Genomic DNA, 26,716 nt, shown 5'->3' with positions numbered 1-26,716 from the left:
TACCTGTCCTGGGATTGTTTGATGGGGGACAGTGTAGAGGGAGCTTTACTCTGCATCTAACCCCGTGCTGTACCTGTCCTGGGAGTGTTTGATGGGGGACAGTGTAGAGGGAGCTTTACTCTGTATCTAACCCCGTGCTGTACCTGTCCTGGGAGTGTTTGATGGGGGACAGTGTCGAGGGAGCTTTACTCTGTATCTAACCCCGTGCTGTACCTGCCTGGGAGTGTTTGATGGGGGACAGTGTAGAGGGAGCTTTACTCTGTATCTAACCCCGTGCTGTACCTGTCCTGGGAGTGTTTGATGGGGACAGTGTAGAGGGAGCTTTACTCTGTATCTAACCCCGTGCTGTACCTGTCCTGGGAGTGTTTGATGGGGGACAGTGCAGAGGGAACTTTACTCTGTATCTAACCCCGTGCTGTACCTGTCCTGGGAGTGTTTGATGGGGGACAGTGTAGAGGGAGCTTTACTCTGTATCTAACCCCGTGCTGGACCTGTCCTGGGAGTGTTTGATCGGGGTCAGTGTAGAGGGAGCTTTACTCTGTATCTCACCCCGTGCTGTACCTGTCCTGGGAATGTTTGATGGGGGACAGTGCAGAGGGAGCTTTACTCTGTATCTAACCCCGTGCTGTACCTGTCCTGGGAGTGTTTGATGGGGGGACAGTGCAGGGGGATATTTTCTCTCTGACACATTCTGACAGGTGTTGCTGTCATTCTGACCTGTTCCTGGTCTGTATTGATGATGAGGAGGTGTGAGTTTAGGGATCCACATTCTCGCTTTGCCGTGTTCCAGTTAACTTTCACTCTGGAGAATCTGTAGCAGATTTGATTGTGAAGTTTCCAGCCACTCGGACAGAGAGACTCTGAGAAATAATAAATAATTCATTCGGTGAAATACATTAAAAATTCGGAGCAGGAGAAGGCCATTCAGCCCCTCTCTCTCTCCAGCCTGCTACACAGGAACAGGAGGAGGCCATTCAGCCCCTCTCTCTTGAGCCGGTTACACAGGAACAGGAGGAGGCCATTCAGCCCCTCTCTCTCTCCGACCCGTTACACAGGAACAGGAGGAGGCCATCCAGCCCCTCTCTCTCTCCAGCCTGTTACACAGGAACAGGGGGAGGCCATTCAGCCCCACAGCTCTGTATCAATCCCCAAACTAATTCCACTGTCCCACTCTCTCCCCATAGCCCTGTATCAATCCCCAAACTAATTCCACTGTCCCACTCTCTCCCCATAGCCCTGTATCAATCCCAAACTAATCCCACTGTCCCACTCTCTCCCCATAGCCCTGTATCAATCCCAAACTAATCCCACTGCCCCGCTCTCTCCCCATAGCCCTGTATCAATCCCAAACTAATCCCACTGTCCCACTCTCTCCCCATAGCCCTGTATCAATCCCAAACTAATCCCACTGTCCCACTCTCTCCCCATAGCCCTGTATCAATCCCAAACTAATCCCACTGTCCCACTCTCTCCCCATAGCCCTGTATCAATCCCAAACTAATCCCACTGCCCCACTCTCTCCCCATAGCCCTGTATCAATCCCCAAACTAATCCCACTGCCCCACTCTCTCCCCATAGCCCTGTATCAACCCGAAACTAATCCCACTGCCCCGCTCTCTCCCCATAGCCCTGTATCAATCCCAAACTATTCCCACTGTCCCACTCTCTCCTCATAGCCCTGTATCAATCCCCAAACTAATCCCACTGCCCCACTCTCTCCCCATTGCCCTGTATCAATCCCAAACTAATCCCTCTGACCCACTCTCTCCCCATTGCCCTGTATCAATCCCAAACTAATCCCTCTGACCCACTCTCTCCCCATTGCCCTGTATCAATCCCAAACTAATCCCTCTGACCCACTCTCTCCCCATTGCCCTGTATCAATCCCCAAAATAATCCCACTGCCCTGTCTTATTGTCCCCCGTCAAACACTCCCAGCACAGGTACAGCACGGGGTTAGATAGAGAGGAAAGCTCCCTCTACACTGTCCCCATCAAACACTCCCAGGACAGGTACAGCACGGGGTGAGATACAGAGTAAAGCTCCCTCTACACTGTCCCCCATCAAACACTCCCAGGACAGGTACAGCACGGGGTTAGATACAGAGTAAAGCTCCCTCTACACTGTCCCCTGTCAAACACTCCCAGGACAGGTGCAGCACGGGGTTAGATACAGAGTAAAGCTCCCTCTATACTGTCCCCCATCAAACACTCCCAGGACAGGTACAGCACGGGGTTAGATACAGAGTAAATCCCCCTGTACACTGTCCCCCATCAAACACTCCCAGGACAGGTACAGCACGGGGTTAGATACAGAGTAAAGCTCCCTCTACACTGTCCCCCATCAAACACTCCCAGGACAGGGACAGCACGGGGTTAGATACAGAGTAAAGCTCCCACTACACTGTCCCCCATCAAACACTCCCAGGACAGGTACAGCACGGGGTTAGATACAGAGTAAAGCTCCCTCTACACTGTCCCCCATCAAACACTCCCAGGACAGATACAGCACGGGGTTAGATACAGAGTAAAGCTGTCTCTACACTGTCCCCCATCAAACACTCCCAGGACAGGTACAGCACGGGGTTAGATACAGAGTAAAGCTCCCTCTACACTGTCCCCCATCAAACACTCCCAGGACAGATACAGCACGGGGTTAGATACAGAGTAAATCCCCCTCTACACTGTCCCCATCAAACACTCCCAGGACAGCTACAGCACGGGGTTAGATACAGAGTAAAGCTCCCTCTACACTGTCCCCATCAAACATTCCCAGGACAGGGACAGCACGGGGTTAGATACAGAGTAAAGCTCCCTCTACACTGTCCCCCATCAAACACTCCCAGGACAGGTACAGCACGGGGTTAGATACAGAGTAAAGCTCCCTCTACACTGTCCCCCATCAAACACTCCCAGGACAGGTACAGCACGGGGTTAGATACAGAGTAAAGCTCCCTCTACACTGTCCCCCATCAAACACTCCCAGGACAGGTACAGCACGGGGTTAGATACAGAGTAAAGCTCCCTCTACACTGTCCCCATCAAACACTCCCAGGACAGGTACAGCACGGGGTTAGATACAGAGTTGTGTTCCTGTTGAGAGATCTGACTGTAACCACCGGAATTCTGTTCCAACGGATGATATCGTGACGGAGCTTGGTGGAGGGGTGGAGGGGTGGGGGAAAGGGGGGTAAAGGGGGGGTTATGGGACACACCTCCTCAATGTTGGCCATGGGATGACCGGAATCACGAGGATTAATCGGAGTCTGGATTCCTCTTGTATATCAGATACAAGGAAGAGGCTTGAGAGGGGCTGAATGGCCTCCTCCTGTTCCTGTGTAACGGGCTGGAGAGTGAGGGGCTGAATGGCCTCCTCCTGTTCCTGTGTAACAGGCTGGAGAGAGAGGGGCTGAATGGCCTCCTCCAGTTCCTGTGTAACAGGCTGGAGAGAGGGGGGCTGAATGGCCTCCTCCTGTTCCTGTGTAACAGGCTGGAGAGAGAGGGGATGAATGGCCTCCTCCTGTTCCTATGTAACAGGCTGGAGAGAGAGAGGCTGAATGGCCTCCTCCTGTTCCTGTGTAACAGGCTGGAGAGAGAGGGGCTGAATGGCCTCCTCCTGTTCCTGTGTAACAGGCTGGAGAGAGAGAGGGGCTGAATGGCCTCCCCCTGTTCCTGTGTAACAGGCTGGAGAGAGAGGGGCTGAATGGCCTTCTCCTGTTCCTGTGTAACAGGCTGGAGAGAGAGGGGCTGAATGGCCTCCTCCTATTCCTGTGTAACAGGCTGGAGAGAGAGAGGGGCTGAATGGCCTCCTCCTGTTCCTGTGTAACAGGCTGGAGAGAGAGGGGCTGAATGGCCTTCTCCTGTTCCTGTGTAACAGGCTGGAGAGAGAGGGGCTGAATGGCCTCCTCCTGTTCATGTGTAACAGGCTGGAGAGAGAGAAGGGCTGAATGGCCTCCTCCTGTTCATGTGTAACAGGCTGGAGAGAGAGAGTGGCTGAATTACCTCCTCCTGTTCCTGTGTAACAGGCTGGAGAGAGAGAGGGGCTGAATTACCTCCTCCTGTTCCTGTGTAACAGGCTGGAGAGAGAGGGGCTGAATGGCCTCCTCCTGTTCCTGTATAACAGGATGGAGAGAGAGAGGGGCTGAATGGCCTCCTCCTGTTCCTGTGTAACAGGCTGGAGAGAGAGAGGGGCTGAATTACCTCCTCCTGTTCCTGTGTAACAGGCTGGAGAGAGAGGGGCTGAATGGCCTCCTCCTGTTCCTGTATAACAGGATGGAGAGAGAGAGGGGCTGAATGGCCTCCTCCTGTTCCTGTGTAACAGGCTGGAGAGAGAGAGGGGCTGAGTTACTGTCTGTCCTCTCAACAGGAACACAACTCCAGGCTAATGGCCTGCGATGTCCGCCATCAAGTTGGTGGCAGTAGTTATAGAACAAAGAGATCTCGGGGTACAGGTTCATAGCTCCTTGAAAGTGGACTCACAGGGGGACAGAGTGGTGAAGAAGGCATTCGGCATGCTTGGTTTCATCGGTCAGAACATTGAATACAGGAGTTGGGACGTCTTGTTGAAGTTGTACAAGACATTGGTGAGGCCCCACTTGGAATACTGTGTACAGTTCTGGTCACCCTATTATAGAAAGGATATCATTAAACTCGAAAGGTACAGAAAAGATTTACAAGGATGCTACCGGGACTTGATGGATTGAGTTATAAGGAGAGGCTGGATAGACTGGGACTTTTTTCTCTGGAGCGGAGGAGGCTGAGGGGTGATCTTACAGAGGTCTATAAAATAATGAGGGGCACAGATCAGCTGGATAGTCAATATCTTTTCCCAAAGGTAGGGGAGTCTAAAACTCGAGGGCAGAGGTTTAAGGTGAGAGGGGAGAGATACAAAATGGTCCAAAGGGGCAATTTTCTCACACAGAGGGTGGTGAGTGTCTGGAATGAGCTGCCAGAGGTAGTAGTAGAGGCGGGTACAATTTTGTCTTTTGAAAAGCATTTAGACAGTTACATGGGTATGGAGGGATATGGGCCAAACGCAGAGAATTGGGACGAGCTTAGGGGTTTATAAAAAAGGGTGGCAGGGACAAGTTGGGCCGAAGGGCCTGTTTCCGTGCTGCAAACCTCGATGACTCTATTCCGGTCAACCCGTGTCCAACATTGAGGGGGTGTGTCCCAAGCCCTCCCGCTCCCCCCCCCCACCCACCAAGCTCCATCGCACTATCGTCCGTTGGAACAGAATTCCGACGGTTACTGCCTGATCTCTCAACAGGAAGACAACTCCAGGCAATGGCCTGCGCTGTCCGCCATCAATCCAGTGGCAGCAGCAACAACTCCCACCCTCATCAAGCCGGCCAAGTGCTGGAGCTCACGCCTGCCGACTGAGTCATCCGCGCGTACCTCATACACCATCGCCTGAGAGATTGAAGCATCTCTGTGTGCTTACCCCCACTGTGGCCGCCACCTCTACAGGAAGAGTCAATAATCCAGCATCAGTCTTCAGCCTGCCGAGCTTTGTGAGGGCTTATACCATTCGACTTTTGATGCAGGAGATTGGAATGGAGTCACACAGTAAATCTTTTCACTGTGTGGCCTTCTCCCCGTGTCTCTCACGCTTCCCATTCCCTCCTCCACCAACCCAGCCCTCAGCCCCTCCATCTCCCGCTGTGCCCCGCCTTCTTTGGTTCTATAAATGGAGAAGGAGTGTCCACGAATAAACTAACCATCTGAGTTCATCCTGTTTCAGGATTCCTGTGGGATGTTTAATGGATAACTGGATCACGTCAAAATCAGAAGGGTGGCACGGTGGCACAGTGGGTTAGCACTGCGGCCTCACAGCGCCAGGGACCCGGGTTTGATTCCTGGCTTGGGTCACCATCTGCGCGGAGTCTGCACATTCTCCCCGTGTCTGCATGGGTTTCCTCTGGGAGCTCCGGTTTCCTCCCACAGACTGAAGATGTGCAGGTTAGGTGGATTGGCCACGCTTAATTGGCCCTCAGTGTCCAAAGATGTGTAGGTTAGGGTGATTGGCCATGCAAAATTGCCCCTTAGTGTCCAAAGATGTGCAGGTTCGGTGGATTGGCCATGCTAAATTGCCGCTGAGTGTCCAAAGATGGTTCGGTGGATTGGCCATGCTAAATTGCCCCTTAGTGTCCAAAGATGTGTAGGTTAGGGTGATTGGCCATGCTAAATTGCCCCTTAGTGTCCAAAGATGTGCAGGTTCGGTGGATTGGCCATGCGAAATTGCCCCTTAGTGTCCAAAGATGGTTAGGTGGATTGGCCATGCTAAATTGCCCCTTAGTGTCCAAAGATGTGTAGGTTAGGGTGATTGGCCATGCTAAATTGCCCCTCAGTGTCCAAGGATGTGTAGGTTAGGCTGATTGGCCATGCTAAATTGCCCCTCAGTGTCCAAAGATGTGTAGGTTAGGGTGATTGGCCATGCTAAATTGCCCCTCAGTGTCCAAAGATGTGTAGGTTAGGGTGATTGGCCATGCTAAATTGCCGCTTAGTGTCCAAAGATGTGTAGGTTAGAACATAGAACATAGAACATAGAAAGCCACAGCACAAACAGGCCCTTCGGCCCACAAGTTGCGCCGATCACATCCCCACCTCTAGGCCTATCTATAGCCCTCAATCCCATTAAATCCCATGTACTCATCCAGAAGTCTCTTAAAAGACCCCAACGAGTTTGCCTCCACCACCACCGACGTCAGCCGATTCCACTCACCCACCACCCTCTGAGTGAAAAACTTACCCCTGACATCTCCTCTGTACCTACCCCCCAGCACCTTAAACCTGTGTCCTCTCGTAGCAACCATTTCAGCCCTTGGAAATAGCCTCTGAGAGTCTACCCTATCCAGACCTCTCAACATCTTGTAAACCTCTATCAGGTCACCTCTCATCCTTCGTCTCTCCAGGGAGAAGAGACCAAGCTCCCTCAACCTATCCTCATAAGGCATGCCCCCCAATCCAGGCAACATCCTTGTAAATCTCCTCTGCACCCTTTCAATGGCTTCAACATCTTTCCTGTAATGAGGTGACCAGAACTGCGCGCAGTACTCCAAGTGGGGTCTAACCAGGGTCCTATAAAGCTGCAGCATTATCTCCCGACTCCTAAACTCAATCCCTCGATTAATGAAGGCCAGTACGCCGTACGCCTTCTTGACCGCATCCTCCACCTGCGAGGCCAATTTAAGAGTCCTATGGACCCGGACCCCAAGGTCCTTCTGATCCTCTACACTGCTAAGAATGGTACCCTTCATATTATACTGCTGCTCCATCCCATTGGATCTGCCAAAATGGATCACCACACACTTATCCGGGTTGAAGTCCATCTGCCACTTCTCCGCCCAGTCTTGCATTCTATCTATGTCTCGCTGCAACTTCTGACATCCCTCCAAACTATCCACAACACCACCTACCTTGGTGTCGTCAGCAAACTTACCAACCCATCCCTCCACTTCCTCATCCAGGTCATTTATGAAAATGACAAACAGCAAGGGTCCCAGAACAGATCCCTGGGGCACTCCACTGGTCACTGACCTCCATGCAGAGAAAGACCCCTCCACAGCCACTCTCTGCCTTCTGCAGGCAAGCCAGTTCTGGATCCACAAGGCAACAGCCCCTTGGATCCCATGCCCTCTCACTTTCTCAAGAAGTCTTGCATGGGGGACCTTATCGAACGCCTTGCTGAAGTCCATATAGACCACATCCACCGCTCTTCCTTCGTCAATGTGTTTGGTCACATTTTCAAAGAACTCAACCAGGCTCGTAAGGCACGTAAGGTTAGGTGGATTGGCCATGCTAAATTGCCCCTTAGTGTCTAAAGATGGTTAGGTGGATTGGCCATGCGAAATTGCCCCTTAGTGTCCAAAGATGTGCAGGTTAGGGGGATTGGCCGTGCTAAATTGCCCCTTAGTGTCCAAAGATGTGCAGGTTAGGGGGATTGGCCGTGCTAAGTTGCCCCTTAGTGTCCAAAGATGTGTAGGTTAGGTGGATTGGCCATGCTAAATTGCCCCTTAGTGTCCAAAGATGTGCAGGTTAGGGGGATTGGCCGTGCTAAATTGCCCCTTAGTGTCCAAAGATGTGCAGGTTAGGTGGATTGGCCATGCTAAATTGCCCCTTAGTGTCCAAAGATGGTTAGGTGGATTGGCCATGCGAAATTGCCCCTTAGTGTCCAAAGATGGTTCGGTGGATTGGCCATGCGAAATTGCCCCTTAGTGTCCAAAGATGGTTAGGTGGATTGGCCATGCGAAATTGTCCCTTAGTGTCCAAAGATGTGCAGGTTGGGTGGATTGGCCGTGCTAAATTGCCCCTGAGTGTCCAAAGATGTGCAGGTTAGGTGGATTGGCCATGCTAAATTGTCCCTTAGTGTCCAAAGATGTGCAGGTTGGGTGGATTGGCCGTGCTAAATTGCCCCTGAGTGTCCAAAGATGTGCAGGTTAGGTGGATTGGCCATGCTAAATTGCCCCTTAGTGTCCAAAGATGGTTAGGTGGATTGGCCATGCGAAATTGCCCCTTAGTGTCCAAAGATGGTTCGGTGGATTGGCCATGCGAAATTGCCCCTTAGTGTCCAAAGATGTGCAGGTTGGGTGGATTGGCCATGCTAAATTGCCCCTGAGTGTCCAATGATGTGCAGGTTTGGTGGATTGGCCATGCTAAATTGCCCCTTAGTGTCCAAAGATGTGTAGGTTAGGTGGAATGTTAATCTTAATTAGTTAATCTTCAAGGAGAGAATTTACATCAATTATATGCGCAGGGCAAAAACCTCCTGTCCTTGACAGCACCGTGGGAGGATGTGGGGAGAAGGGGACATCAGGAATCCAGGAAGGGGATAAAGGGTCAGTCGGGAGGATGTGAGGAAAGGGAGGCTTTGAGCTCCGACTCACCTGATATGTTTCGGAGGGTGGCGCAGAGAGAGATTGCTTTCTGCCTGCTCTGCGAAAAGCTCTCGGAAATGTTCTGGAACCTTCCACTCATCTCCGTCAAGTTCCGCACGGAGTTAGCCAAGGACGTGTTCAGCCAATCGCCTCGTTCCCGGAGGGTGCGTTGTTCCTTTTTAGCCTCAGAAAAATCCTGGGACAACTGTAGGACTGAGAGAGCGAGAGAGACAGTGAGAAGAGAGAGAGTGGATATATCAGAGTGTTACAGTGAGGGGTGTGGGGTATATCAGAGTGTTACAGTGAGGGGTGTTGGGATATATCAGAGTGTTACAGTGAGGGGTGTGGGATATATCAGAGTGTTACAGTGAGGGGTGTGGGGTATATCAGAGTGTTACAGTGAGGGGTGTGGGATATATCAGAGTGTTACAGTGAGGGGTGTGAGATATATCAGAGTGTTACAGTGAGGGGTGTGGGGTATATCAGAGTGTTACAGTGAGGGGTGTGGGATATATCAGAGTGTTACAGTGAGGGGTGTGGGATATATCAGAGTGTTACAGTGAGGGGTGTGGGGTATATCAGAGTGTTACAGTGAGGGGTGTGGGGTATATCAGAGTGTTACAGTGAGGGGTGTGGGGTATATCAGAGTGTTACAGTGAGGGGTGTTGGGATATATCAGAGTGTTACAGTGAGGGGTGTGGGATATATCAGAGTGTTACAGTGAGGGGTGTGGGGTATATCAGAGTGTTACAGTGAGGGGTGTGGGATATATCAGAGTGTTACAGTGAGGGGTGTGAGATATATCAGAGTGTTACAGTGAGGGGTGTGGGGTATATCAGAGTGTTACAGTGAGGGGTGTGGGATATATCAGAGTGTTACAGTGAGGGGTGTGGGATATATCAGAGTGTTACAGTGAGTGGTGTGGGATATATCAGAGTGTTACAGTGAGGGGTGTGGGGTATATCAGAGTGTTACAGTGAGGGGTGTGGGATATATCAGAGTGTTACAGTGAGGGGTGTGGGATATATCAGAGTGTTACAGTGAGGGGTGTGGGGTATATCAGAGTGTTACAGTGAGGGGTGTGGGATATATCAGAGTGTTACAGTGAGGGGTGTGGGATATATCAGAGTGTTACAGTGAGGGTTGTGGGGTATATCAGAGTGTTACAGTGAGGGGTGTGAGATATATCAGAGTGTTACAGTGAGGGGTGTGGGGTATATCAGAGTGTTACAGTGAGGGGTGTGGGATATATCAGAGTGTTACAGTGAGGGGTGTGAGATATATCAGAGTGTTACAGTGAGGGGTGTGGGGTATATCAGAGTGTTACAGTGAGGGGTGTGGGATATATCAGAGTGTTACAGTGAGGGGTGTTGGGTATATCAGAGTGTTACAGTGAGGGGTGTGGGATATATCAGAGTGTTACAGTGAGGGGTGTGGGATATATCAGAGTGTTACAGTGAGGGGTGTGGGATATATCAGAGTGTTACAGTGAGTGGTGTGGGATATATCAGAGTGTTACAGTGAGGGGTGTGGGATATATCAGAGTGTTACAGTGAGGTGTGTGGGATATATCAGAGTGTTACAGTGAGGTGTGTGGGATATATCAGAGTGTTACAGTGAGGGGTGTGGGATATATCAGAGTGTTACAGTGAGGGGTGTGGGATATATCAGAGTGTTACAGTGAGGGGTGTGGGGTATATCAGAGTGTTACAGTGAGGGGTGTGTGATATATCAGAGTGTTACAGTGAGGGGTGTGGGATATATCAGTGTGTTACAGTGAGGGGTGTGGGATATATCAGAGTGTTACAGTGAGGTGTGTGGGATATATCAGAGTGTTACAGTGAGGGGTGTGGGGTATATCAGAGTGTTACTGTGAGGGGTGTGGGATATATCAGAGTGTTACAGTGAGGGGTGTGGGATATATCAGAGTGTTACAGTGAGGGGTGTGGGGTATATCAGAGTGTTACAGCGAGGGGTGTGGGATATATCAGAGTGTTACAGTGAGGGGTGTGGGGTCTATCAGAGTGTTACAGTGAGGGGTGTGGGATATATCAGAGTGTTACAGTGAGGGGTGTGGGGTATATCAGAGTGTTACAGTGAGGGGTGTGGGATATATCAGAGTGTTACAGTGAGGGGTGTGGGGTATATCAGAGTGTTACAGTGAGGGGTGTGGGATATATCAGAGTGTTACAGTGAGGGGTGTGGGATATATCAGAGTATTACAGTGAGGGGAGTGGGATATATCAGAGTGTTACAGTGAGGGGTGTGGGGTATATCAGAGTGTTACAGTGAGGGGAGTGGGATATATCAGAGTGTTACAGTGAGGGGTGTGGGGTATATCAGAGTGTTACAGTGAGGGGTGTGGGGTATATCAGAGTGTTACAGTGAGGGGTGTGGGATATATCAGAGTGTTACAGTGAGGTGTGTGGGATATATCAGAGTGTTACAGGATGTTATTTATCGATGTACCATATACGGTTAATCCGATGATTATTACGAAAAGCAAGATTATGATGAGGAGTGCGACCAGTCCGAGACATCTGGATTTTTTTGAGTTGGTTCCTCCAGCTGTTTCCTGTTGTCTTTGATCTGGAACAGAGAAGTTGAGAAGGTCGGGAACCTTGTGTAACGTTACGGGACTGGCGATGGTGACATTTTCCCATCGCTCAGAGAGATAAACAACACACACCTCACCCGATTGTCGGGACAGGAGGAGGCTACAGAGATATGGAGCGGTGTCGGGGCTGGAGGAGGCTACAGAGATAGGGAGGGGGTGTAGGGGCTGGAGGGGGTTACTGAGATAGGGAGGGGTGTAGGGGCTGGAGGAGGTTACAGAGATAGGGAGGGGGTGTAGGGGGCTGGAGGAGGCTACAGAGATAGGGAGGGGGTGTCGGGGCTGGAGGAGGTTACAGATATAGGGAGAGGGTGTAGGGGCTGGAGGAGGTTACAGAGATAGGGAGGGGGTGTCGGGACTGGAGGGGGTTACAGAGATAGGGAGGGGTGTAGGGGCTGGAGGAGGCTACAGAGATATGGAGCGGTGTCGGGGCTGGAGGAGGCTACAGAGATAGGGAGGGGGTGTAGGGGCTGGAGGGGGTTACAGAGATAGGGAGGGGTGTAGGGGCTGGAGGAGGTTACAGAGATAGGGAGGGGGTGTAGGGGGCTGGAGGAGGCTACAGAGATAGGGAGGGGGTGTCGGGGCTGGAGGAGGTTACAGATATAGGGAGAGGGTGTAGGGGCTGGAGGAGGTTACAGAGATAGGGAGGGGGTGTCGGGACTGGAGGAGGTTACAGATATAGGGAGAGGGTGTAGGGGCTGGAGGAGGTTACAGAGATAGGGAGAGGGTGTAGGGGCTGGAGGGGGTTACAGAGATAGGGAGGGGTGTAGGGGCTGGAGGATGTTACAGGGAGAGGGAGGGGGTGTCGGGTCTGGAGGAGGTTACAGAGATAGGGAGGGGTGTAGGGGCTGGAGGAGGTTACAGAGATAGGGAGGGGGTGTAGGGGCTGGAGGAGGTTACAGAGATAGGGAGAGGGTGTAGGGGCTGGAGGAGGTTACAGAGATAGGGAGAGGGTGTAGGGGCTGGAGGCGGTTACAGAGATAGGGAGAGGGTGTAGGGGCTGGAGGAGGTTACAGAGATAGGGAGGGGTGTAGGGGCTGGAGGAGGTTACAGAGATAGGGAGGGGGTGTAGGGGGCTGGAGGAGGTTACAGAGATAGAGAGGGGTGTAGGGGGCTGGAGGGGGTTACAGAGATAGGGAGGGGTGTAGGGGCTGGAGGAGGTTACAGAGATAGGGAGGGGTGTAGGGGCTGGAGGAGGTTACAGAGATAGGGAGGGGGTGTAGGGGCTGGAGGAGGTTACAGAGATAGGGAGGGGTGTAGGGGCTGGAGGAGGTTACAGAGATAGGGAGGGGTGTAGGGGCTGGAGGAGGTTACACTGTCAGAACAAAGAACAAAAGAACAAAGAACAATACAGCACAGGAACAAGCCCTTCGGCCCTCCAAGCCTGCGCCGATCATGTGTTCCTAACTAGACCATCCGTTTGTATCCCTCTGTTCCCAGTCTGTTCCTGTGGCTATCTAGATAAGTCTTAAATGATGCTAGCGTGTCTGCCTCAACAACCTTGCCCGGCAGCGCATTCCAGGCCCCCACCACCCTCTGTGTAAATTATGTCCCCCGCATATCTGTGTTGAACCTTGCCCCCCTCACCTTGAACTTGTGACCACTTGTGTTTGTCATTTGTGACCTGGGAAAAAGCTTCCAACTGTTCACCCTATCTATGCCCTTCATAATTTTATAAACTTCTCTTCGGTCGCCCCTCAACCCTCCGTCTTTCCAGGGAGAACAACCCCAGTTTACCCAATCTCTCTTCATAACTAAGACCCTCCATACCAGGCAACATCCTGGTAAACCTCCTCTGCGCTCTCTCCAAAGCCTCCACGTCCTTCTGGTAGTGCGGCGACCAGAACTGGACGCAGTACTCCAAATGTGGCCTCACCAACGTTCTATGTAACTGCAACGTCATATGCCAACTTTTATACTCTCTGCCCCGTCCAATAAAGGCAAGCATGCCATATGCCTTCTTCACCACCTTCTCCACCTCTGCTGCCACCTTTAAGGATCTGTGGACTTGTACACCCAGGTCCCTCTGTGTGTCTATACTCCTGATGGTTCTGCCATTTATTGAGTATCTCCCCCCTGTATTAGATCTACCAAAATGCATCACTTCGCATTTATCTGGATTAAATTCCATCTGCCACCTCTCCGCCCAATGTTCCAGCCTATCTATATCCTGCTGTATTCTCTGACAATGTTCATCGCCATCCGCAAGTCCAGCCATCTTTGTGTCGTCCGCAAACTTACTAGTCAGACCAGCTACATCTTCTTCCAAATCATTTCTATAAATCACAAACAGCAGAGGTCCCAGTACAGAGCCCTGCGGAACACCACTAGTCACAGGCCTCCAACCGGAAAAAGACCCCTCCACTGCTCCCCTCTGTCTTCTGTGGCCAAGCCTGTTCTGTACCCATCCAGCCAGTTCACCTTTGATCCCGTCAGATTTAACCTTTTGCACCAGCCTTCCATCGGGTGAGTGTGACTGAGATGTTGGCCAATCTGTTTCCAAATTGATTTATTAGTGTCACAAGTAGGCTGACATTAACACTGCAATGAAGTTGCTGTGAGAATCCCCGAGTCGCCCACACTCCGGCGCCTGTTCGGGTAACACTGAGGGAGAATTTAGCACGGCCCAATGCACCCTAACCAGCACGTCTTTCAGACTGTGGGAGGGAACCGGAGCACCCGGAGGAAACCCACGCAGACACGGGGAGAATGTGCAGACTCCGCACAGACAGTGACCCGAGCCGGGAATCGAAGCCGGCTCCCTGGCGCTGTGAGGCAGCAGCGCTAACCCACTGTGCCACCCTGCTGCCCGTGCCAGGTTTTGGGGGGATGTGGGTTATCTCTCTGTCACCCTCAGCACGGGTGTCAGAGTGAATCCCCCCTTCCCCCCCCCCCCCCCCCCCCCCCCGGAACGCCCTGAACCACCGTGACCTCTGACCCCAAGTGTGACTGACCTTTGCCCGGGGCGACCTCTGACCCTGGGTTCGGTTGGGCGCTCTGCGATCTGACTGCGATTTGAGCGTAAGTTGTCTCCGGTTCGGCTGCGAGAGACGGAGGGAGAGAGAGCGTGAGACGGTGCGAGGGACGCGAAGGGTCTCCGGGAAGTACGTGTGACGGAGGGTGACACAGAGGACAACAACACAGCCTCGACGCACACACCCCCCCTGAGCATCAGCCCCACACACACACACACACACACTGAGACGTAACCGCAACGTAACCCGGTGCATCGTAAACCCTTCCTTCCCCAGCAACGCACACTTAGCACGGAACTGCCTCTTAGTAAAGACCTAACTCTCCCCTACACCCAGTCTAACATATAACAAGTAGATCTGGAGACTGAGCTGTAACCAGCACGTCGCTACGATGCAAATTTGAGAAGAGTAATTTTAAATTGGTGTGCTTAATATTGTAAAACACTCAGGGGACGGGGGAGCATTGCAATGTCATAGAGTCATAGAGGTTTACAGCATGGAAACAGGCCCTTCGGCCCAACTTGTCCATGTTGTCCCCTTTTTTTCCAAACCCCTCAGCTAGTCCCAGTTGCCCGCATTTGACCCATATCCCTCTCTACCCATCTGACCCGTGTAAATGTCTAAACGCTTTTTAAAAAACAAAATTCTACCCACCTCTACTACTACCTCTGGCAGCTTGTTCCAGACACTCACCGCCCTCTGTGTGAAAAAATTGCCCCTCTGGACCCTTTTGTATCTCTCCCCTCTCACCTTAAACCTATGCCCTCTAGTTTGAGACTCCCCTACCTTTGGGAAAAGATATTGACTATCTAGCTGATCTATGCCCCTCATTATTTTATAGACCTCTCTAAGATCACCCCTCAGCCTCCTACGCTCCAGAGAAAAAAGTCCCAGTCTATCCAGCCTCTCCTTATAACCCAAACCATCAAGTCCCGGTCGCATCCTCGTAAAATTTGCTGCACGCTTTCTAGTTTCATAATATCCTTTCGATAATAGGGTGACCAGAACTGTACACAGTATTCCAAGTGTGGCCTTACCAATGTCTTGTACATCTTCAACAAGACGTCCCAACTCCTGTATTCAATGTTCTGACCGATGAAACCAAGCATGTCGAATGCCTTCTTCACCACTCTGTCCACCTGTGACTGCACTTTCAAGGAGCTATGAGCCTGTATCCCTCGATCACTTTGTTCTATAACTCCCCCCAACGCCCGACCATTAACTGAGTAAGTCCTGCCCTGGTTCGATCGACCAAAATGCATCACCTCACATTTCTCGAAATTAAACTCCATCTGCCATTCATCAGCCCCACTGGCCCAATTGATCAAGATCCCATTGCAATCCTAGATAACCTTCTTCACTGTCCACTATGCTACCACTCTTGGTGTCATCTGCTAATTTACTAACCATGCCTATTGAAATCTACTAAATGTCCCTTTAAAAGGTGGTTCTTTTTCTGTGCTGAGAGATTTAAATAAATGCAAGTACACAGAGAGCCCAAACTGAAACATTCGTATCGAAGGACAAGCAGCAGTGTTACCAAGACAACAGGCTTTTGAATTCGGCCAATGCGTTTGAATCAGGCACTTCGACACCAAGAACCTTTTAAATTTAAATCGGATGGTTTTGACCACCAATAGGACCAATGCGATTGTGGGAAATATTGATGTGTCACCAGGGGTATAAGAGAAGGGGGACAGTGGGACAAAAAGGAGAAAGCAACTGCCACCTCCCCGCAGCTCACAACTCTTATCTCAAAGCATCATCTGGACAGCAAAGGGGCCAAAGAAGAACTTCCAGGCAGAAGAATCAACATGGAAGGCCCGGAATATTCCGGAAGGATACAAAACCTGGTTGTAATTTAGAGAGTGACTGAATTTGATTTTTTTGTTAATGAGTGGGAATTGTACTTATTGGAACTGGACAGGGAGATGAAAGAATCAGGATAGAACCTATAGCATCACAGACAACGCAACTGAGATGTGACTGATGTGTAGCAGGTGTGAGACACACACGATACCCGTAACTGACCTCTTGTGCGGATCGTGGAGTTCTGATAGGCTGCAGCAAAATTCAACTCCGAATACGTCAACTCAGAATCATCTAGAACAATTCAACAGGAACCAAATATGTGAGTGTTAGATACAGAGTAAATTCCCTCCACACTGCCCCCCATCAAACACTCCCAGGACAGGTACAGCACGGGGTTAGATACAGAGTAAAGCTCCCTCTACACTGTCCCCATCAAACACTCCCAGGACAGGCACAGCACGGGGTTAGATACAGAGTAAAGCTCCCTCTGCACTGTCCCCCATCAAACACTCCCAGGACAGGTACAGCACGGGGTTAGATACAGAGTAAAGCTCCCTCTACACTGTCCCCATCAAACACTCCCAGGACAGGTACAGCACGGGGTTAGATACAGAGTAAACTCCCTCTGCACTGTCCACCCATCAAACACTCCCAGGACAGGGACAGCATGGGGTTAGATACAGAGTAAAGCTCCCTCTACACTGTCCCCCATCAAACACTCCCAGGACAGGTACAGCACGGGGTTAGATACAGAGTAAAGCTCCCTCTACACTGTCCCCATCAAACACTCCCAGGACAGGTACAGCACGGGGTTAGATACAGAGTAAAGCTCCCTCTACACTGTCCCCCCATCAAACACTCCCAGGACAGCTACAGCACGGGGTTAGATACAGAGTAAAGCTTCCTCTACACTGTCCCCCATCAAACACTCCCAGGACAGGTACAGCACGGGGTTAGATACAGAGTAAAGCTCCCTCTACACTGTCCCCCCATCAAACACTCCCAGGACAGGTACAGCACGGGGTTAGATACAGAGTAAAGCTCCCTCTACACTGTCCCCATCAAACACTCCCAGGACAGGTACAGCACGGGGTTAGATACAGAGTAAAGCTCCCTCGACACTGTCCCCATCAAACACTCCCAGGACATGTACAGCACGGGGTTAGAGACAGAGTAAAGCTCCCTCTACACTGTCCCCCATCAAACACTCCCTGGACAGGTACAGCACGGGGTTAGATACAGAGTAAAGCTCCCTCTACACTGTCCCCATCAAACACTCCCAGGACAGGTACAGCACGGGGTTAGATACAGAGTAAAGCTCCCTCTACACTGTCCCCCATCAAACACTCCCAGGACAGGTACAGCACGGGGTTAGATACAGAGTAAAGCTCCCTCTACACTGTCCCCCATCAAACACTCCCAGGACAGGTACAGCACGGGGTTAGATACAGAGTAAAGCTCCCTCTACACTGTCCCCATCAAACACTCCCAGGACAGGTGCAGCTTCTCCCTCTCTGTCTCTCTGTCTCTCTCCCTGTCTCTGTCTCTCTCTCTCTGTCTCTCTCTCTCAGTTAAAAGTTTCTCTTACCTGCACTGGGTGCTGTTTTGTTGTTTTTGTTGTTTCTCATGTTGATGAAGTTACTTTTCCGCTCCCTGGTTTGTGTCCAATGGTCTATCTCTCTCTGCCTCTCTTTGTCTCTCTCTCTCTCTCTCTCTGTCTCTCTCTCTGTCTCACTGTCTCACTGTCTCTCTCTCACTCTGTCCCCCCCTCCCTCTCTCCCACACTCTCTGTCTCTCTGTTCTGCTCCTGTTCTAATTCTCTCGCTCTCTGATGTGTTTCAGTCTTTCCACAATTTTGCAAATTTCACCTCAACTTCCTCCAAACTCTTTGTGACGGTTTGTTCCTTTCGCAATGCCCCTTCCCCTGAGATCAGTGTGAGAGACTGGTTGTACTGACTCCCTGGGCACCAATCTCTCAGTCTCAATCTCTCTCTCCCCATCTTTCTAACTCACCTTGGCTCTCTCTCCATCCCTCTCTCTCTGTCTCTCTCTCTGTCTCTCTTTCTGTCTCTCTTTCTGTCTCTCTCTGTTCCTCTCTCACTCTGTCCCCCTCTCTCTCTCTGTCTCTCTCCCTCTCTTTCTATCTCACTGTCTCTGTCTCTCTGTCTCTCTCTCTGTCTCTCTGTCTCTCTCTCTGTTCTGCTCCTGTCTAATTCTCTCGCTCTCTGATGTGTCTCAGTCTTTCCACAATTTTGCTAATTTAACCAAAACTTCCTCCAAACTCTTTGTGACGGTTGGTTCCTTTCGCAATGCCCCTTCCCCTGAGATCAGTGTGAGAGACTGGTTGTCCTGACTCCCTGGGCACCAATCTCTCAGTCTCAATCTCTCTCTCTCTCTCCATCTCTCAAACTCACCCTGTCTCTTTGTCTCTCTCCATCTCTCATACTCACGTTGGCTCTCGCTCTCTCTTTCTGTCCCTTTATCTTTCTCTCTCTCTCTCTCTCTCTTTCTCTCTCTCTGTCTGTTTCTCTCTTTCTGTCACTCTCTTTTTCTGTCACTCTCTCTCTCTTTCTGTCACTCTCTCTCTCTCTCTCTCTGTCTTGCTCCCTCTCTGTCTCGCTCTGTCTTTCTCTCTCTCTCGGTCTCTCTCTCTCTCTCTCTTTGTCTCTCCATCACTCCCACTCTCTCTGCCTCTCTCTCTCTTTCCGTCTCTCTATCACTCTCTGTCTCTCTCTGTGACTCTCCCTCTGGCTCTATCTCTCTCACTGTCTCATTCTGTCTCTCTCTCTTTCTGTCACTCTCTTTCTCGCTCTCTCTCCCTCTGTCTCTCTCTATCTCTCTGTCTTACTCCCTCTCTCTGTCAGTTAAATTTGCTGTTGTTTTTCAATGCTGGTGTTGCTGTTGAGGTTGTTGTCGGGTTTGTTGGTGTTTTCAATGTTGAGGTTGTTGTTGAATTTGTTGGTGTTTTCAATATTGAGGTTGTTGTTGAATTTGTTGGTGTTTTCAATGTTGAGGTTGTTGTTGAATTTGTTGGTGTTTTCAATGTTGAGGTTGTTGTTGAATTTGTTGGTGTTTTCAATATTGAGGTTGTTGTTGATTTTGTTGGTGTTTTTCGATGTTGGGGTTGTTGTGAAATTTGTTGGTGTTTTAAATGTTGAGGTTGTTGTTGATTTTGTTGGTGACTTGAATGTTGGGCTTGTTGTTTAATATGTTGGTGTTTTTCAGTGTGGGGTTGTTGTTCAATTTATTGGTGTTTTCGATGTTGGGTTTGTTTCTCAATGCTGAGTTTTTGTTGGATTTGTTGGTGTTTTCAATATTGGGGTTATTGTTGGATTTGTTGGTGTTTTCAATATTGGGGTTATTGTTGGATTTGTTGGTGTTTTCAATATTGGGGTTATTGTTGGATTTGTTGGTGTTTTTGATATTGGGGTTGTTGTTGCGTTTGTTGGTGTTTTCGATATTGATGTTGTTGTTGGATTTATCGGCGTTTTCGATTTGGGGTTGTTGTTGGACTTGCTGGTGTTTTTGACATTGGAGTTGTTGTTGCATTTGTTGGTGTTTTCGATACTGATGTTGTTGTTGGGTTTGTTGGTGTTTTCGATGTTGGGGTTATTGTTGGATATGTTGGTGTTTTTGATGTTGAGGTTGTTGTTGGATTTGTTGGTGTTTTCGATACTGATGTTGTTGTTGGGTTTGTTGGTGTTTTCGATGTTGGGGTTATTGTTGGATTTGTTGGTGTTTTTGATATTGGGGTTGTTGTTGGATTTGTTGGTGTTTTCGATATTGGGGTTGTTGTTGGTTTTGTTGGGGTTTTCTATATTGGGGTTGTTGTTGAGTTTGTTGGTGATTGGGAACATTGTCCTGATAGTCCAGGCGCTGGGGTAGGAGTGGGGGTGGTGGGGGAGGGCTGGGGGGTGGGGTGGGGGTGGGCTGGGGGGTGGGGTGGGGGAGAGCTGGGGGAGCGGAGGGTGGGCAGGGGGGGTTGGTTTCAGTGATGTTGCTGCCATTGAATGTATTGTATCGATTTATTCCCCATCTCCCTGATGGGAATCCCTGGACCCCCCAGTGTGTTCCCTCAATCTGATTGGGTTACATTGAGATCATTCTGACCACACAACATGGTGGCAGCGGGAGAGGGGGAGGGTTCAATCTGCCGGCCAAAGGGTTAAGCACGGGTACGGCACGGGGGAACAGACTCAGTTGGTGCTATACAACACCAGGCGATTCCCAATGTACGGTCAGAGCGCCTCGTCCCAGAGAGCTGAGAATGTAAACGCGCTGAGTGCGCGGCACAACTTTCAAGACATCAGCGACGGAGCCGTGTGCGTCGCCTTCCGCCCTGGAGCAAAAGCGCAACTGCGACTGGATCACGCGACACATTTCCCCTTCTGGAGATGTCAACCTTTCATGGAAACATCGAAACATAGAAGATAGGAGCAGGAGGAGGCCATTTGGCCCTTCCAACCTGCTCCCCCATTCATCACCATCATGGCTGATCATCCAACTCAACAGCCTCATCCTGCTTTCCCCCCATAACCTTTGATCCCATTCACCCCAAGTGCTAAATCCAGCCGCCTCTTGAATACATTCAATGTTTTGGTATCAGCTCCTTCCTGTGGGAATGAATCCCACAGGCTCACCGGGTGAAGAAATGTTTCCTCATCTCCGTCCTAAATGGTCTACCCCGAATCCTCAGACTGAGACCCCCTGGTTCTGGACTCCCCCCACCATCGGGAACATCCTCCCTGCATCTCCCCTGTCCAGTCCTGTTAGAATTTTATAAGTCTCTATGAGATTCTCCCCCTCTGAACTCCAGTGAAAACAATCCTAACCTGGTCAATCTCTCCTCATACATCAGTCCCGCCATCCCCGGAATCAGCCTGGTAAACCTTCGCTGCGCTCCCTGGAGAGCAAGAACATCCTTCCTCAGGAAAGGAGACCAAAACTGCACACAATACTCTCGGTGTGGCCTCACCAAGGCCCTGTATAATTGCAACAACACATCCCTGCTCAAAGAACAAAGAACACAGAACAGTACAGCACAGGAAACAGGCCCTTCGGCCCTCCAAGCCTGTGCCGCTCCTTGGTCCAACTAGACCAATCGTTTGTATCCCTCCATTCCCAGGCTGCTCATGTGACTATCCAGGTAAGTCTTAAACGATGTCAGCGTGCCTGCCTCCACCACCCTACTTGGCAGCGCATTCCAGGCCCCCACCACCCTCTGTGTAAAAAACATCCCTCTAACATCTGAGTTATACTTCGCCCCTCTCACCTTGAGCCCGTGACCCCTCGTGAACGTCACTTCTGATCTGGGAAAAAGCTTCCCACCGTTCACCCTATCTATCCCCTTCATAATCTTGTACACCTCTATTAGATCTCCCCTCATTCTCCGTCTTTCCAGGGAGAACAACCCCAGTCTACCCAATCTCTCCTCATAGCTAAGACCCTCCATACCAGGCAACATCCTGGTAACCCCTCTCTGCACTCTCTCTAACGCCTCCACGTCCTTCTGGTAGTGCGGCGACCAGAACTGGACGCAGTACTCCAAATGTGGCCTAACCAGCGTTCTATACAGCTGCATCATCAGACTCCAGCTTTTATACTCTATACCCCGTCCTATAAAGGCAAGCATACCATATGCCTTCTTCACCACCTTCTCCACCTGTGTTGCCACCTTCAAGGATTTGTGGACTTGCACACCTGGGTCCCTCTGTGTTTCTATACTCCTGATGACTCTGCCATTTATTGTATAACTCCTCCCTACATTATTTCTTCCAAAATGCATCACTTCGCATTTATCCGGATTAAATTCCATCTGCCACCTCTCCGCCCAATGTTCCAGCCTATCTATATCCTGCTGTATTCTCTGACAATGTTCATCGCCATCCGCAAGTCCAGCCATCTTTGTGTCGTCCGCAAACTTACTAGTCAGACCAGCTACATCTTCTTCCAAATCATTTCTATAAATCACAAACAGCAGAGGTCCCAGTACAGAGCCCTGCGGAACACCACTAGTCACAGACCTCCAACCGGAAAAAGACCCCTCCACTGCTCCCCTCTGTCTTCTGTGGCCAAGCCTGTTCTGTACCCATCCAGCCAGTTCACCTTTGATCCCGTCAGATTTAACCTTTTGCACAAGCCTGCCATCGGGTGAGTGTGACTGAGATGTTGGCCAATCTGTTTCCAAATTGATTTATTAGTGTCACAAGTAGGCTGACATTAACACTGCAATGAAGTTGCTGTGAGAATCCCCGAGTCGCCCACACTCCGGCGCCTGTTCGGGTAACACTGAGGGAGAATTTAGCACGGCCCAATGCACCCTAACCAGCACGTCTTTCAGACTGTGGGAGGGAACCGGAGCACCCGGAGGAAACCCACGCAGACACGGGGAGAATGTGCAGACTCCGCACAGACAGTGACCCGAGCCGGGAATCGAACCCGGCTCCCTGGCGCTGTGAGGCAGCAGCGCTAACCCACTGTGCCACCCTGCTGCCCGTGCCAGGTTTTGGGGGGATGTGGGTTATCTCTCTGTCACCCTCAGCACGGGTGTCAGAGTGAATCCCCCCTCCCCCCCCCCCCCCGGAACGCCCTGAACCACCGTGACCTCTGACCCCAAGTGTGACTGACCTTTGCCCGGGGTGACCTCTGACCCTGGGTTCGGTTGGGCGCTCTGCGATCTGACTGCGATTTGAGCGTAAGTTGTCTCCGGTTCGGCTGCGAGAGACGGAGGGAGAGAGAGCGTGAGACGGTGCGAGGGACGCGAAGGGTCTCCGGGAAGTACGTGTGACGGAGGGTGACACAGAGGACAACAACACAGCCTCGACGCACACACCCCCCCTGAGCATCAGCCCCACACACACACACACACACACTGAGACGTAACCGCAACGTAACCCGGTGCATCGTAAACCCTTCCTTCCCCAGCAACGCACACTTAGCACGGAACTGCCTCTTAGTAAAGACCTAACTCTCCCCGACACCCAGTCTAACAGATAACAAGTAGATCTGGAGACTGAGCTGTAACCAGCACGTCGCTACGATGCAAATTTGAGAAGAGTAATTTTAAATTGGTGTGCTTAATATTGTAAAACACTCAGGGGGCGGGGGAGCATTGCAATGTCATAGAGTCATAGAGGTTTACAGCATGGAAACAGGCCCTTCGGCCCAACTTGTCCATGTTGTCCCCTTTTTTTCCAAACCCCTCAGCGAGTCCCAGTTGCCCGCATTTGACCCATATCCCTCTCTACCCATCTGACCCGTGTAAATGTCTAAACGCTTTTTAAAAAACAAAATTCTACCCACCTCTACTACTACCTCTGGCAGCTTGTTCCAGACACTCACCGCCCTCTGTGTGAAAAAATTGCCCCTCTGGACCCTTTTGTATCTCTCCCCTCTCACCTTAAACCTATGCCCTCTAGTTTGAGACTCCCCTACCTTTGGGAAAAGATATTGACTATCTAGCTGATCTATGCCCCTCATTATTTTATAGACCTCTCTAAGATCACCCCTCAGCCTCCTACGCTCCAGAGAAAAAAGTCCCAGTCTATCCAGCCTCTCCTTATAACCCAAACCATCAAGTCCCGGTCGCATCCTCGTAAAATTTGCTGCACGCTTTCTAGTTTAATAATATCCTTTCGATAATAGGGTGACCAGAACTGTACACAGTATTCCAAGTGTGGCCTTACCAATGTCTTGTACATCTTCAACAAGACGTCCCAACTCCTGTATTCAATGTTCTGACCGATGAAACCAAGCATGTCGAATGCCTTCTTCACCACTCTGTCCACCTGTGACTGCACTTTCAAGGAGCTATGAGCCTGTATCCCTCGATCACTTTGTTCTATAACTCCCCCCAACGCCCGACCATTAACTGAGTAAGTCCTGCCCTGGTTCGATCGACCAAAATGCATCACCTCACATTTCTCGAAATTAAACTCCATCTGCCATTCATCAGCCCCACTGGCCCAATTGATCAAGATCCCATTGCAATCCTAGATAACCTTCTTCACTGTCCACTATGCTACCACTCTTGGTGTCATCTGCTAATTTACTAACCATGCCTATTGAAATCTACTAAATGTCCCTTTAAAAGGTGGTTCTTTTTCTGTGCTGAGAGATTTAAATAAATGCAAGTACACAGAGAGCCCAAACTGAAACATTCGTATCGAAGGACAAGCAGCAGTGTTACCAAGACAACAGGCTTTTGAATTCGGCCAATGCGTTTGAATCAGGCACTTCGACACCAAGAACCTTTTAAATTTAAATCGGATGGTTTTGACCACCAATAGGACCAATGCGATTGTGGGAAATATTGATGTGTCACCAGGGGTATAAGAGAAGGGGGACAGTGGGACAAAAAGGAGAAAGCAACTGCCACCTCCCCGCAGCTCACAACTCTTATCTCAAAGCATCATCTGGACAGCAAAGGGGCCAAAGAAGAACTTCCAGGCAGAAGAATCAACATGGAAGGCCCGGAATATTCCGGAAGGATACAAAACCTGGTTGTAATTTAGAGAGTGACTGAATTTGATTTTTTTGTTAATGAGTGGGAATTGTACTTATTGGAACTGGACAGGGAGATGAAAGAATCAGGATAGAACCTATAGCATCACAGACAACGCAACTGAGATGTGACTGATGTGTAGCAGGTGTGAGAAAAACACGATACCCGTAACTGACCTCTTGTGCGGATCGTGGAGTTCTGAGAGGCTGCAGCAAAATTCAACTCCGAATACGTCAACTCAGAATCATCTAGAACAATTCAACAGGAACCAAATATGTGAGTGTTAGATACAGAGTAAATTCCCTCCACACTGCCCCCCATCAAACACTCCCAGGACAGGTACAGCACGGGGTTAGATACAGAGTAAAGCTCCCTCTACACTGTCCCCATCAAACACTCCCAGGACAGGCACAGCACGGGGTTAGATACAGAGTAAAGCTCCCTCTGCACTGTCCCCCATCAAACACTCCCAGGACAGGTACAGCACGGGGTTAGATACAGAGTAAAGCTCCCTCTACACTGTCCCCATCAAACACTCCCAGGACAGGTACAGCACGGGGTTAGACACAGAGTAAAGCTCCCTCTCCACTGTCCCCATCAAACACTCCCAGGACAGGTACAGCACGGGGTTAGATACAGAGTAAAGCTCCCTCTACACTGTCCCCCATCAAACACACCCAGGACAGGTACAGCACGGGGTTAGATACAGAGTAAAGCTCCCTCTACACTGTCCCCCATCAAACACTCCCAGGACAGGTACAGCACGGGGTTAGATACAGAGTAAAGCTCCCTCTACACTGTCCCCATCAAACACTCCCAGGACAGGTACAGCACGGGGTTAGATACAGAGTAAACTCCCTCTGCACTGTCCACCCATCAAACACTCCCAGGACAGGGACAGCATGGGGTTAGATACAGAGTAAAGCTCCCTCTACACTGTCCCCCATCAAACACTCCCAGGACAGGTACAGCACGGGGTTAGATACAGAGTAAAGCTCCCTCTACACTGTCCCCATCAAACACTCCCAGGACAGGTACAGCACGGGGTTAGATACAGAGTAAAGCTCCCTCTACACTGTCCCCCCATCAAACACTCCCAGGACAGCTACAGCACGGGGTTAGATACAGAGTAAAGCTTCCTCTACACTGTCCCCCATCAAACACTCCCAGGACAGGTACAGCACGGGGTTAGATACAGAGTAAAGCTCCCTCTACACTGTCCCCCCATCAAACACTCCCAGGACAGGTACAGCACGGGGTTAGATACAGAGTAAAGCTCCCTCTACACTGTCCCCATCAAACACTCCCAGGACAGGTACAGCACGGGGTTAGATACAGAGTAAAGCTCCCTCGACACTGTCCCCATCAAACACTCCCAGGACATGTACAGCACGGGGTTAGAGACAGAGTAAAGCTCCCTCTACACTGTCCCCCATCAAACACTCCCTGGACAGGTACAGCACGGGGTTAGATACAGAGTAAAGCTCCCTCTACACTGTCCCCATCAAACACTCCCAGGACAGGTACAGCACGGGGTTAGATACAGAGTAAAGCTCCCTCTACACTGTCCCCCATCAAACACTCCCAGGACAGGTACAGCACGGGGTAGATACAGAGTAAAGCTCCCTCTACACTGTCCCCCATCAAACACTCCCAGGACAGGTACAGCACGGGGTTAGATACAGAGTAAAGCTCCCTCTACACTGTCCCCATCAAACACTCCCAGGACAGGTGCAGCTTCTCCCTCTCTGTCTCTCTGTCTCTCTCCCTGTCTCTGTCTCTCTCTCTCTCTGTCTCTCTCTCTCAGTTAAAAGTTTCTCTTACCTGCACTGGGTGCTGTTTTGTTGTTTTTGTTGTTTCTCATGTTGATGAAGTTACTTTTCCGCTCCCTGGTTTGTGTCCAATGGTCTCTCTCTCTCTGCCTCTCTTTGTCTCTC

General features: G+C 50.5%; 1 protein-coding gene across 1 annotated transcript; it reads right to left on the bottom strand.

Moving 5' to 3' along the window:
- Nucleotides 1–717: 717 nt before the first annotated feature.
- LOC144487030 (uncharacterized) lies at nt 718–26,716 on the bottom strand (the record flags this gene model as incomplete). The annotated part of the gene is made up of 8 exons (XM_078205074.1): nt 26,604–26,716; nt 24,956–25,027; nt 22,904–22,990; nt 16,496–16,567; nt 14,444–14,530; nt 11,345–11,464; nt 8,885–9,088; nt 718–860 (listed from the first exon to the last, which is right to left on the bottom strand). Coding segments are annotated over exons 1-8 (825 nt in total), but the record flags the coding sequence as incomplete, so codon positions are not given.

The sequence above is a fragment of the Mustelus asterias genome, unplaced genomic scaffold (genome assembly GCF_964213995.1).
Source record: "Mustelus asterias unplaced genomic scaffold, sMusAst1.hap1.1 HAP1_SCAFFOLD_555, whole genome shotgun sequence".
NCBI lineage: Eukaryota > Metazoa > Chordata > Chondrichthyes > Carcharhiniformes > Triakidae > Mustelus > Mustelus asterias.
This window is presented reverse-complemented; position numbering and strand designations above follow the sequence as displayed.